We start from the raw sequence: 14,134 nt of genomic DNA, 5'->3' as shown, positions 1-14,134 counted from the left end.
GGGGGCAGGTCGCCGGTTTCCCTGTAGCAGGCGTGCAAGGTAGGGACACGAAACCCCGCTGAACAGCAGCGGAGTTTGGGCTTTCATCGAAGAACTTGGTATTGCCCGACTGAACACTGTCAATTTATCACCGCAACTTCACTGTCGACAGTAACACGCGAAAAGTCCGCGGCAACCCAGCATAAGCCGTCTCATTTTGCTTTCGTTTAAAAGAATATTTTACTTTTCATCACACTAGGAACGAAAGCACTATAAAATAAAGAATGCTGTATGGCCGTAAGCACTCTGCAGTCTTGGGATTTGTAGAGATAGAGGAGTTTCCAGAAGGGGGAGGTAAGCTCCAATACATTTTTTTTCTAAAGTGTTTAACCAAACCACGCGTTTCTCCTGTAGGACTGCATGTTACAAGGCGTTGAGCCATTCACACCAGACCACGCAGAACCAGGTTTTTGTTTACACTAAACCTCTTCATGTTGCTCTGACGGCAGCTGCCCCTGCGCTTTAAGCCACCTCTGCATTTGTCCCCTTCCCACATCCCTACTGGCCGAACAACAGCAGCAAAGCACGATTTGCCACAGGTCACATGCTGTCACACCGACCCCGTCACACGCTGTCACACTGACCCCGTCACACGCTGTCACACCGACCCCGTCACATACTGTCACATCGCCCCCGTGACACACTGTCCCGAGAGCTGGGACTGACGGCAGCCGCCTTGCTGAGGTGTGGGCCCCTGCCCTGGGGAGAAGTGCAGCCATGCACCCAGCCGGCTTCACAGAAGGGCTAGTAAATTATGATTCCCTAAAGCCATTGGGAAAATTTATGGAACGATATAGATCCTTAATTATAACAATTGCTTCCCTGACAGCCTCAGTGAGCATACACGAACACGCGCATGCGGAGGCTTGATTGTGCGCTGCTGCCAGCAAACCCTCCTGCCTCTGCTCCAGGCTGCTGGCGGTGCTGTGGCAATGGTAACGTTTGGCTTCTCCGTAACATGGATGTGGACACAAGCGTACCTACCAAGTGGCTGGGGATGCCCAGTGTCAGTACGGGCTATTCCTAAGGCACATCCCTTCACAGACTGCCAGACTTCCGTATTACAGAATTAATTTCTTCAGGCGAGGCGCAATAGCTGAAGCACACGGCGCAGCAGCACTGTGCAGCTTCCTAATACGATTACTCAGTATTTTAGATAACAAGATTTGCACATACATCCATATGCATTTCCCCACCCGGGTTTGCTCGCCGTTAGCACTTGGGTCTGGGCTAGAAACTTTTCAATCCCAAACGGCTGCCTTTGCCAGGGGAAGCAAACTGAGGAGCCGCTGTAAAAGGTCTTAGCAAATAGCGGTGGGACATCACTAGGACATGAGGTTAACGGTTGGACTTGATGATCTAAAAGGTCTTTTCCAACCTAAACGATTCTATGATTCAATTCTATGATTCTATCTGCTTTGAGCTCTGGTAAGTGCCCTATGCCGTTCCTAGCGCTCATTTGACTCACAACGTGTATTACCATCTGGAAAACAACTATCAGCATCCTCCCTAGCCTGCTTCAGTCCGAGCAAGCCTTGCCATCTGCTGGGCTTATGCTTTATGAATACTGGTTATTAGAGCACTGGTTTGAATTCAACCGGTAAATAATTGCTGTTCATTCCTTGGTCTTCACAAAGTGAAACAACTGCAGTAGAAAACAACTGCATTTACCATGGGAGCCCATTGCCTGGTTGATGCAGAGCCTGGGAATGAACGGCCAGGTCTGTAGTCCAAATCTGGTAGAACAGCCCCAGATCTGGTGGAAGAGTCTCCTTACACAGCAAGAAGAAGCTTTAACCATTCAGAAATTGATTCTTCTCAGGTGGGAATGATATTACTCGTGGCTTTTCATAACCAGGAAAATGAGGCTTAGGTGTCTAAGTATTACAGAGGGCTCAAGGCTGAGGATCCTGAGCCAGAAGAGGCCCAGTAAGGTAGGTGCTAGGACCCAGACCTTTCATCTGCTTTTAACTCTTATTGCTCTATCCATTTCCCTGTCCTGGTGATGTCTGGGGCTTTTTTGGCTTTGATGGGCAGTCCGATCTATGCATCGCTTCAGGGACTGCGTGCGTACCCCAGGGTAAGCAGCAGAGCACTCAGGGTTAGCACTGCAGTGCTCGGCATCGCAACGCTCAGGATCTTTGCTGATCTACCCTTGGTGCTTTCAGTCGTGGAGATCATCGTTTAGCTCTCGTTCACTTTATTGCTGGTATTTTAGGGTGAGTTGTAAGTCGGCGTAAGAGGCTGAGATCTGAGAAGACTGTTGAATTTCTCGAATGGCTCTTTGCAGCCTGCCTGTCTGATGGAGGAAACAAAGAGCCGTCTGTGCTGCTGTAGAAGAAAAACCAAAGTAAGAGCTCTCAGGGAAATTTATTACAGGCTTAAGACATAGATTTCATTTTCTTCCATAAAAAAGATCTTTGGAACTGCATAAAAATCAGTGGGATTGTGGCCTTGATCCCTTCCAACAGCTTTTAATTTAAATATTTATATAGCATGCTTAATATTTTGAAATAATGCAAAACAACTCTCCCTCTATTTATTGATTCACTAGCACAGATACAGCTATTTAACAAATCTTCCAGCAGCTTCTACGTAAACATGGTAAGCGTGGCATTGCAGCCAGAGTATTGCTTTGCAGGGACACATACTAACCTTTGAATCTTAAAACCTACTTTGGGGCAGATTTTTAGTGGATTACAACACCCACTGATGTCCCCTTTCCACCTTTGAGAAAAGCTTAGAAGCATAAGCTATATCAACAGGCTACTTTCTGAGTCTCCGTACCTCCAGGTGCCAGTCAAGCCACGCTAACAGTTCACGATGCAAGCCGTGAAGAAAAAAATTGATGGTCGGAATGACACCCAGAGGCTAGAGCATGATAACAGAGTTTGTCAAAGACGAGAGGGGGTGTGACTGTCGGGAAAGCATATGCTAACCCTTCAGAGGTTTGTCTGAGGAAGAAGATGCCTGTGGACGGCAAGAAGATGCCAGGAGGACGGCATTTTCTGAGTGTGAGAGAAAAATCCTGCAGTTAAGTGTTAATCCTTTCCACCTGAACAAGCACATGGCAGTTCTTAATGTTACTATAGGAAACACTGTATTTCTGCACAATAGCAAACACTTAGAGGATTAAAACTTTTTGTTACTTGGATTAATTAAGTTTTCTATCAAGATAAATCTTTACCATTCTTACCAACAAGTCAAGACCAGGACAGAGGTCAGATACCAAGGAGTTCATCTTGTGGAAACGGCTCCTTTCATAGCCTGCTGGGGCTTCTAGGCAGACCTTTTTTTTTTCTGTTCAAGTCATCAGTTGATTTATAGTTTAGCATTTCCCTGTAGTCGTGACTTTTACAACAAGAATGGAAGCATTGAATCTCTTACACTAAACACCACTCACAAATTGTCAGACAGAGTTAGATAAACTTTAACAAAACTATTTGGAAGAACTGTCTGCTTCACTGATAAAGGATGACTCAGGATATCCAGACATTTCCCTCGTGTAAACTTTGTGATGAAAAGCTCGTACTGAGACCTGTTTTCATTAATTGCGGGCTGAAAATGTCTGACTGAAGGAGTCTGGTCTGTAGCTCTGCAAGACTCCTAAGCGCAGCCGGCGTGATCCTGGCTGCAGCCATGGAAAGGTTTGGGCTGGAAGGGGCGTCTGGAGCGCATCTGGTCGAAGCAGGTCCAGTTAGATCAGGTTGCTCAAGGACTTGTGCACGTGGTAGAATGGGAAAAATAATTCAGCCCAGTTTTAAGTTAAATTCTTGAAGAAGACAGTGATTATGGAGAGTAGAATAAATGTACAGAGGGGCCTCCAGTGAATCAGCGCGTGCAAGGAGAGAGCTGAGGCTCAGGAGAAACATTTGCTCATCAGAGTGGTTGTGAGTCAATGGCAGAAAAAATTACTTGGCTGTCTCACTGAATTCACAATGAATAGAAAGGCCTTATGCATAACTGAAGAGATAACTTTCCTTGAATCCCGCACTAGTGAATAGTGATGTGAAATACAATGCTGCATTCAGACAGGAAAGCTACTTCAATGAAGGGAACAGTCTTGGGTTTTCTACAGCATTCATCAAGTGCACTGCCACAGGTCTGTGTTCCCAGTTTTGGAAGACAGTCCCTCGAAATAGTGATAATCCTAAAATTAAAGGAATGGACTTGAACTTTGAAATGTTTATTTTTATTTGTATCCGGCTAGCCCTTTGAAAAGGAGTTCCTCGGGATAAGCAAGGCAGAAATGAGGAGTGGGCTGCAGGCTGAGGAAGGGCTGTGTCGTGCTTCAGGGCGGCTTACAGCAACCAGAGGTCTAGAGCCATCGTAGCAGGCACACACAAAATACACAGAAGCCTGTGGATACAGGAGGATTTGATCACAGAAACAAAAGAACTGGCCCAGGACACTCAATGGTTGCACAAAACTTCCCACAGAGAGAGGGGCAGAGCCACAACAGCAATGACAGATCCGAATGCGCATGGTTGCTGGAGCTCTGCCTGTTGAATGACGCGGTGGAGCCCAGAGCCGGCTTCTCACATCCACACTGTCCCCCCAGGTGGCCCCACCTTAGTGAAGAAGCCCCATGGCTTGCTGAAAGCAGGGCTGTGGAGCTTCTGGGCAGCACCTACCTCTCCTGTCTGCTGGTGACCCACTGTCACCAAAAGGGCTATGGATTTACAGGGGCCGCTGGGTCAGGCACAGTCAGAGAGGTTCACCATGAGCCATTCAGGGGGGGTCATCCCATAGCTACCCTCGAGAATACTTCAGTGGATAAACGCTTGCATTAAAATTATTGTATGTGCTAAAATAGACATCTTTTTTGACTTGCATCAACAGCTGACTACTGCAATGGTGCTGGAAAGGCTCGAGGACGACACTGAATCCCCGCTCAAGTGGAGAATAAATTGTGCTTGGCCAGAACAGCAAAACACCTACCAGGTTCCTGTGAATAAAAATGTCTTTTCCAGTCCTTCTTTGAGTTATAATTTTTACAGCAGGTGCTCATCTAACTATACTTTACTTCTAGTGTGACTAGACTTTTGTTGCTAGTGTGGTTTCCTTACTTCTGTCCTTGTAACTTTGCTGTAATTACAGCACATCTTGGTTGATTAAAAACATCATTTATGAGTTCACAACTTCCCATTGCCAAGCACAGAAATTTCAGTATGTGTGCCCTAAAAATACCTAATGCTGTTGAGGTTATATTAATTTAAAAGGCAAAGTCCTCCCTTGTTTTTATTGGGTGTGCTTTCTTGGTTTTTCCTACTGGCTCAGTGACTTTCCATTTCTCTCCATAGGGAACCTCATCCCAGCTATCAGCTTCTCTCACAGTGTCCATTCTCAGGATAATCTTGCCTACTAAACTGACATTTTAAGAAAAATAGCTCTGATTGATTTCCATGGTGAGTCCAATACATTTGCATCTCACCCGCTCAGTGGCACGTCACACCCCCGTCAGTGACACCTCTTCGTGTTTCACGGAATGACATGTGTCTGGATTGTTAATCCCTGTAGTGCACCCACTTGTTCTTTAGTTCCAAGTCTGGATCGCAGTCTTACCTGTAGGAATCTGGAAGGAGAGCAAGTCCAAGTGAGGACTGTAACCAGTGGGCAACATTAGGGACTGAAACCCAGTGCCAAGAAACCTCTTCAGCTGCTTCAGCATCCTCAAATCCTCTGTCTTCAGCCGGGTCATTCAAGACTTGCATGCGCTCTCGGGTAGCAGGTATGATAGTACTAGAGCTGAGTCTGGGGAGAATGCAGCTTCCCAGCTAGCTTAGGTGATCAACTAACTAACTAACAATTTTCTCTAGGACCTTATCTGGCAGTGACTAATTTTTGTCCCCACATCATTTCTTGTTATCGAGTTTTAGGTGGTCAAGCAGAGCACCAGGAAGATAAACTGGAACACACATTATCTTCACAAAAATACAGATCCTTTGCTCATCCTTCATACACAACAAACACAGAACATACTTTTCCCTTTTAAGATACCTTTGGTGGCTGTGCCTAAGGATCCCACCACCATCTCTGTAACTTACAAACCTACTTAATGGAAGTAAAATTTCTTCTTGCTGTTTCTCTTCACCTTGTACGTCAAGAGTAAGTCCTAAACCACCAGTGCATTCCTCTCCACTTAAACCACCTGATGTTCTCTCGTACCTGTACCTGAGAGTATGTTCTCAGGGCTGGAGATCAGCGTCCCTCCAGTTCACCTATGCCCAGTACCCAGAGCCCATGTAGCCCTTCCCTCCCACAGAGACCGCTTTCTTCCAGCTCCTGTTTGTGCTGAGAAACCAGCTGTCAGCCATTTAATGCAGGTAGGCTTAAAGGTCTCTTAAGTTTGTCATGACTGACTTTAACTAGTAAGACCTCAAAGAAAAGCAACCTTTTTGTTTTAGATTTAGTTTCCATGAACAAAGTTGAAATACAGCGAATAAGCATTATTGAAGAGCTGAAATATAAATGTCCTGGCATGTTTTTAATCTTTTAATTATACTTTGCATCTGAAGTGCTTTTTAATAGGAAGTAAAATCCGGTTAATATGCAGAAGCGGATTTCATAGATGTACATCAGAAAGATACTCTGAGCTCTGCTTCTAGAGATGCAAAGCAGACAGCTCATGAAGGTGTGGTACGGGTTGCCCAACTTCTTTAATTACAGCTAAACTCTAGTCCATTAAAAAAATAGGTAAGTATGATAAGGGGCAAAAATAAAGAGTGAAAGAGTAAGTGCAAAACCAGGGTAATGCATAGGAAATAACATTTATTCTCATGAGACTCTAAAATACCTTTGGTGCCAGCCATCTAAATGACTGTGAATACCAGTGGTTAATACTGGCAGAGATCTTCACCAGTGAACGCGGCCGGACCGCGAGCGGTCAGGTACCTTCAAAGACCGATTCAACAAGCGGCCAGGGTCAAGGGAGGGATGGAGCATTTCTCCTCTGATGTGCAGCAATCTGAAATTGCACATTGAGCCTGGGTGGTCAAACTTCAAAGGGAAATGCGATTCCTCATCCCATTCCGCTACTGCATTTTTCAGTGCTTTGTAGAATACTTACTTCTATTAAAGTTCAGCTTTTCATATTTAAATATTTTTGTTTTGCTTCTGAAATTTAACCACATTTGACTGTCTTTAAACGAAGTATATTCTGCATCCTGTAAAGAAAAAAGGACCGGCTGTTCTCTGTAAATCAGCTGAACAATCAGCAAAGAAAAAAGTATGCTTCAGCTTGTTAGTACTCTGTACCTGAAGTTTTTCTGAAGTTCAGAAAAGCAAAAAGGATTTAAAGGTATCTTAAATACTACAGGTATTTTTCTTACTATCTGCTAATAGCACCTTTCAAATATTACAAATGGAAACACAATACCATTTTTTTTTCCATATCCTGGGTTAGTTTTGCAAATTTGGCCTATTTTTTCCAAATACGTGCATAGCTTTATTTCATACTCTAGGTAAACTTTACCCCAATTTTCACTTAAAAAAATAGCAAAATAGGGCAGTAAAATAGAGCACACACAAGATGTACCATACAACTACTGTACTGGTAATCTCAGGTGCTTTTTATATCACAAATCAAACATGATTTTGTATGTTAAATTTATCTCATCCTTCAAAAGACTTCTGCGCAATTTCTATGCAAAAAGATTCCTATGCAATCTCAAAACTCAGTGTAATGCGTACTTTGAAGTGATTTGTGACAGAGATCCATTAAGAAAGAGAGGAGCAAAAGACCATTTGGCACACACATCTTAAGGTTTGGAGAAGTTGTCAGCATCTTTTACTCCAGCTTTCCATAAAGGCAGAAAACCATATTGAAATGGCTATACCAATCTTTTCAACTGTTGGATTTGCAGTGCATCCTTCAGAAGATAGCCAGTCTCCATTAAATGGCTTAAGTTGATGGAGATGCTCCAGTAAGAAGTTGTTCTTACAGTTTAAGAAAAGCTCTTTTAATAAGAATTGCCTGTTTGCTGTTTTAACTTTGGCCAGATAACAGATGGAAGCAAATAACCCAAACAGCTTTCCTTGGAGAAACTGTCTATGAGGTTGTTTACAGTCCATCACTGTACAGCAGTCTTCCATACCCTCCCTCACCTCTGCACCTCTTTTCTTTCAGTTCCTTTCCCCCCGTCATTTTTGTGGGCATTCAAATAGCTGTTTAACTTTCCAGTTACCACTTGGGTATTTCAAGGCTAAAGCATCCAGGGATCACCACCTCTTTAGCTATAAAGGTCACCCTGGGAATTCACTGTCTGGATGTTATTGCTGGTACAGCAGCACCGGAACGCCCAAGTGCCACAGCCTCATTCTACCACTGGTGCAGTTCACTTCCAATGAACGTTACGCCTACTGCTTAGTTAACATTTCACAGTCCTCTGAAAAATTTATCTATTTTTAAGCCTGTGGTATTGCTGTAACTTCAAAATTACTTTGTATTCATCTTTTTTAGAGCAGTTACCACAAAAGCATAGCTTTTACTGAACTACCTAAAAAAAAGGGAATACTACTAAATAAATTAAAAATGTGTATCAGTATTTTAAGAAGGTCGAGCAAGAGCACAGTGTGGAAATACATATTCTATGTCATCTAAAGGAGGTCTTTAACTAGAGGTCATGAAAGAAAGCATGCTCTAAAGATGTTAGGGTGAAAGAACTAGCTCAGTTTCTTGCCCTTTCATGATTCTCCATGTTCATGTGAACAATTCCCAGCATTGTTCAGACTCAGTTTCTCACTTACACAGGACGGATAATCGGACTTGATGATTTAAAGGTCTTTTCCAACCTAAACAATTCTATGATAAAAACATTGCAATACTTAATTACCTCACACAGCTTTAAGAAAAAAAATACATGCAAGTGTCTTGGGTGCAAAAACACTACAGTAAAACAGCAACAAACATGCTGCATATAGTTAATAAGGGATACCAACTCGGAAGCTCTTACTATACAACAGTGTATTTTATTACTAACAAAGACAGGAATAAGAGAACTACTGAACACATGTATAAAGTTACCCGTTTACAAACATAACTACAAGAATAAAGGGTACTTAGTGTGCATTTTCACAGGAGACTTTTCAGATCTTTCTCGCTGTCCTTCTCAGCAGCAAGAATTCTGTGTATTTTAAATGGAGAAATTATAAAACAAATAGTATCTCCTATTTAAGGCAATAAATTACAAATGCTAAAATGCCGATGCCGTAATAAAAGGTAAATACATTCAATTTTTAACGCATGGTGGATAAAACAAATAACTTTGGTTTATTAGAACTGTAGTTCCTGTTGATTCAGCATTTACATGACCTTTGTACCATGCGATTTTGCTTGACTGTTCAAAGCCTCACCGTGAATACTGCCCCAATTGGAACACAGTAATTTCTCTGCATAGTATCAAAATATTGAGAAATATTCTTATTAGTAATTGAATGCAAGATGCTGAATGGTCTTACAAAATGCATTGACATTGAGGTTTAGAAAACAGCAAAATCCTGGCTCCAAATTACCTCAAGTAAAAAACCACATTGACTTCATTGGAGCCAGAATTTCTTAAGAGCCAACTGATAAAATTCTTACCCACATCAGTAGTACTTGCTCTTGAGAACCACCCTATCATAAGAAACGCTACATGTATGAAGACCTTTTTTCTTTAAAGAAAATATATCGCTGTAGTATATAGAAAATTAAGCTTTGTAGAAAAAGTATCTTGTTTTCAGTAAATATATTGTTCAACAAGCCTGTGTATTAGTAACTCAGCAGTTTCTTTTCTGCAAGATATTCCTCTCCAGAATTAAAAAAAAATAATAATTAAGTTACTTGCATAGAAACAACGTGAAACATACGCTTTCACTGCAGCTCAGTAAAAAAACTACAACCCCAAAGCGTATACTTCAGATTCTGCCCCCACGCCGCCAGGGATCTGAAGCGCTGTCTTTGGCACGATGCACACCAGGAGGGGCTCCAGGAAGCATTTTCTGAAGCAGTGCTGCATCTAACGCCCTGCCCCTGTAACGGGATGCACAGATGCCTGACCAGTCTTGCCCCAAACGCACAGTGTATGGTGCACGTTATATATAAAGGTATGCTCTGCTTTACTCGGAATGAAGTAACATTGCCTGATCACCACAGGACGGTTGAGTTCAGTAACAGCTTATGGAAGCACCTTAACTTCACCAAGTTTATACAATACATACAAAACAGTAGTTCTAAACATTGACCTTATGCAGCCAGTTATTTACACAATTCATTTTTATGTACAAAATAAATCACTATCATTCCAGATTCCCTTTCATATTCAGTGTACAAACTACCATAAAACAGTGCTGTAATTGATACATCATGACACATAATTTAGAGTACTTATAAATTTCTGTATCCCTTAAGTGATACTCCCGTTTAAGACACAATAAAAAGAACAACAAAAATTTAACAAGTTTTGAAAACTATCAAAGATGCAGATGTAACTTTTATAGCTTGAAAAGTAACAGTGCTTTCTAAGCATCATTTTAATGCAATTCATTACAAAGTGTTCCTTATGTTGGGAATAATATTTGTTTCTCTCATCTTTTTCTTAAATTACTGCTAGTCGATCCAGCCACGTCCATGAACTTCAATTTCCATTATTCCTGGATAGGATTAAACGTAGTACATTATTGCTAGCTGTCCCCCCAACAAAACTTACATTTTTTTTTTTAAGTGCAAAGCAAGATATGCGTGTTTTTCAATAAGGCACAGTATATCAGTTGTTATTTCCAGTGTAACACAGAATCCATATCAGTTTTATACATTGAAAATGTTCATACAAAATTTCAATCTTTCAAGGGTTTGAACTGTTTCCTGAATCCAACTCTCTTCTGGTGTCTGAAGCAGAGTAGACAAGTAGCGATACGGCAGCTGACTGTGAGACACCAGGTATTTGGGAACAGCTGCTTTGTAATGGAGAAGATTCGATAAAATCATTTTTAGGTGTTATTCTGTAAGTAATGAAAAAATAAAACACAGGGAGTCAATTATAAGCACAGTGCATTACACTGCAAAAAATGCATTTTTAACAACAAAATTATATCTTGAGCTACATTCTTTTCAAGAGAATGCAATACAGTTCTGTCTATTTTTCCAAGCTTAGGGTCACCATTGATCTTTTTCAGACTTGTCACCTCTCAAAAAGATTGCATTGTAGCCGCGGATTTCTTGAGAGTCACTGTTCAACAGTATAAAAATATCCTAAAGAGCTAAGCTCCAGCACTCTGTGCTTAAAAGGGAAAGAAGGATCCTAACAAAAATATAAAATAGCCCATATGCTAAAGATACATGGCTATACAAAATAGTTTGTAAGAATCACAGTACTCCTGGCAGCTACTGAGGGTTAATTGCATACTGAGAGTACGCAGGTTCTCCAGAGAGAACAGAAAACCTAAAAAAAATTTGTGGTACTACACATAAGCAAACAAAAGATTGAGTTAAGGAGCCTTACCTTCCTTCACCTACTCTCTTCATGCTCTCAGCCAAGCTACTCATATCACATGTGCTATCTGCCTTGTTTCTTTTTTCCACCTGATCCATGGTCAGTTTAGAACTAGTAGATAACATTTGATCTCCACTGTTTTCACCTTCCTCGACTCTTCGAGCTGATGTTCCGTCTGCTTCTATCTCTTTCTCAGATGTCTCTGGAGAGGTTTTAATTTCTGCAACAGTTTCTTGGCTTAAGTAATCATGATTAGTGATTGCCACTGCAGAAGTTCCATGATTTGTTGTGCCACCTGTACTGGTCCCCATTGACTTCGAAATGACTTTCAATCTGTGCGAAGTTGATTTGTAGTGCTTCTTTTTATGTTTAACTTTGGAATTGTGCTTCAAGAAAAATTCGCATGATTCTTGCAGCACTCTTCGACTCTCACTGATTGGACTGAAAGAAAATACAAATATGTAACTGAATTAAGAGGATAACTTCAGATAGAATGTAATAATGTAATATAGCTTCATACACAAAAAAGTGAAAGAACAGCAACCAATGATGCAATCTGAGCTGGATGTTAATGAGCGCGAGGAAAACAATTATATGTGAAAAGAGGAGAAAAAAAAAATCTGATCATAATGGCTCCAAAGTAATTATGTCTGCGGAACAATTAAATAAAGCAGATTTCTACATTTCTTACTTCTGCAAGTAGGTCCAATGACTTCAGTAGATTAACCATCTAAGAGAGGAAAGCAGGATTAGCTCATAAGCAGCTGTATTACCAAATTAACTTTACGTAAAGTAAACCTCATTCAAGTGAAAAAAAGGTAAGCATTATAAAATTGACTTCGTTTTTTTAAAGTTCTCATAGCTGAAAGCAGTTGACATCTGAAACACAAGAAAAAATATACAGGAAATGGAAAAAGAGGGGAGAGGGAAAGGAAGCTATAAGCTCACCACCAAGGAATGTAAATGTAAAAAAAAAGGAGCTTAAGGACAGCTGCCTTGGGAAATCCAAAGAAATAAAAAGATCTAAAAATACAGTATGATTTATGAGCAACACAGATAATCTAAAATGAAATAATCAAATAGAAAAAGGAATGGAAAGAATGACAACTACAAGAAATGGAGATGACATTTATAATCTGTTTAAATCCACGGATATAAATTTACTAAAATTAAGTAATAAAACTGAATTACTGTGTTTCAGAAAAAAATAAGGAACAGTAGATTAATACAATAAAAGTGATGCTAAGGAGGGTTCAACGAAAATTAATTTTAAAATAAGACAAGCCTGGCAGAGAAAAAAAGCAGAGGGTGTTATTACTGCATGATAGTAAACAGAGCTAAGTACTGTGCCAAATGAAGTAGTCGGAACACGTGAAAGGATCCAAGCTGATGGCCGAAATCATCTTCCTTCACTTGACTGGAAACCAGAGATGTATTAGCCAATGCTAAACACAACAATATGTCTTCTGCTCTATGAAGAGAGCAGATTAGCAGACGAAAATACTTTCCATCTTCTGAGAATGTTGTCAAAAAGTCACTGCATATGTAAAACTTCCACAGACTCCAACGGAATTTTTCTGATGTCCATATGCAGCATTTAGACTTCAAAAAAGAAAGGGTCTAAGGACAACACTTTCATTACCTGAATTATATTTAAGAAACATGTCTGAAATCCAACTTATTTCAAAGCACACACTTTAAAAAAAAAAAAAAAGAATAAAAAAAAAAAATGTTCTTACTCTCTTTTGCGGTTTCTGTTGAAGAAATTGGCCCATTCAGAACAGGTCTTCTTACTTCCCACCCAGAAGACTGGAGATATGCCAACAATTAATGTCAGCAAATATTTCATGAGAAACAAAAATATTTCTGGTCTTGCTAGTGCCTTTGCCTAGAAGATAACGAAGTTTAATAAATGCAAAGAAGAAAAGATTCTTGTTGATTTCTTTTTTAAACGCAGAAAACAAGTTATGTAAAAGAGAGACCTTCTCCTTACGGCTGTTGTTCATTGTCGAGGCTTGTACTGCGGACAAAGGTTAGACATGTACAGTCAAGTCAGACCTGGTTAATGCCTAGAGCTCAATACAGAGAGGAGATTAGTCAGAAGGAAATATTTTTCTTTTAAATTGAAAGGAAAGATAATCTGGGGGGTAATAGTATTAGTAACCATGTTCTTCAGAGATAGTTTGTATGTGTAAGATTATTCCCTTCAACTTAAAAGAAACAGTAAGTGGATGAGTTGGGAGTTAATCAGATTAGACAGCATCTTCAAGGAGCCGCAGGGAACTACACGTTAGTTTTCTGCTTATTGCAAAATTAATCCACCTATTTGCAGAACTGGATCGTAGGAGCTGAGACACTTAACTCTGTAGGAGATTATTATCTTCTGCTCTCAAGCTGCAAATTTAATTTATGTTACCTGGCTTATCTGCCAGTCCCACCTACGAAAGTCACTATTTTTGACAGCCAGGTAACAGTAGCTATTTAAACTGAAGTTTGTTTTTATTTGGTTTTGATCTGGCCAATGTAATAAAAGTCTACAAGCTAGCTCAGGTAAGCCAAGGCCGAGCACACCACTTTAAGATACTCCATAGTTAGCACACGCTGTTTATTTCAGGGACAGGTCC

At 40.7% G+C, this 14,134-nt stretch overlaps 1 protein-coding gene across 1 annotated transcript in view; it reads right to left on the bottom strand.

The window, feature by feature from the left end:
* Positions 1 to 10,862: 10,862 nt before the first annotated feature.
* Positions 10,863 to 14,134, bottom strand: part of FZD6 (frizzled class receptor 6) — a 29,946-nt gene continuing 26,674 nt past the window's right edge. The window contains 3 exon segments of the mRNA XM_009638378.1: positions 10,863 to 11,019; positions 11,520 to 11,951; positions 13,250 to 13,398. Of these exon segments, the coding sequence (XP_009636673.1) occupies positions 10,863 to 11,019; positions 11,520 to 11,951; positions 13,250 to 13,398 (738 nt within the window).

The sequence above is a fragment of the Egretta garzetta genome, unplaced genomic scaffold (genome assembly GCF_000687185.1).
Source record: "Egretta garzetta isolate BGI_Z169 unplaced genomic scaffold, ASM68718v1 scaffold154, whole genome shotgun sequence".
NCBI classification, from domain to species: domain Eukaryota; kingdom Metazoa; phylum Chordata; class Aves; order Pelecaniformes; family Ardeidae; genus Egretta; species Egretta garzetta.
Note: the sequence above shows the minus strand (reverse complement) of the source record. Positions and strands in the feature narration are given on the sequence as shown.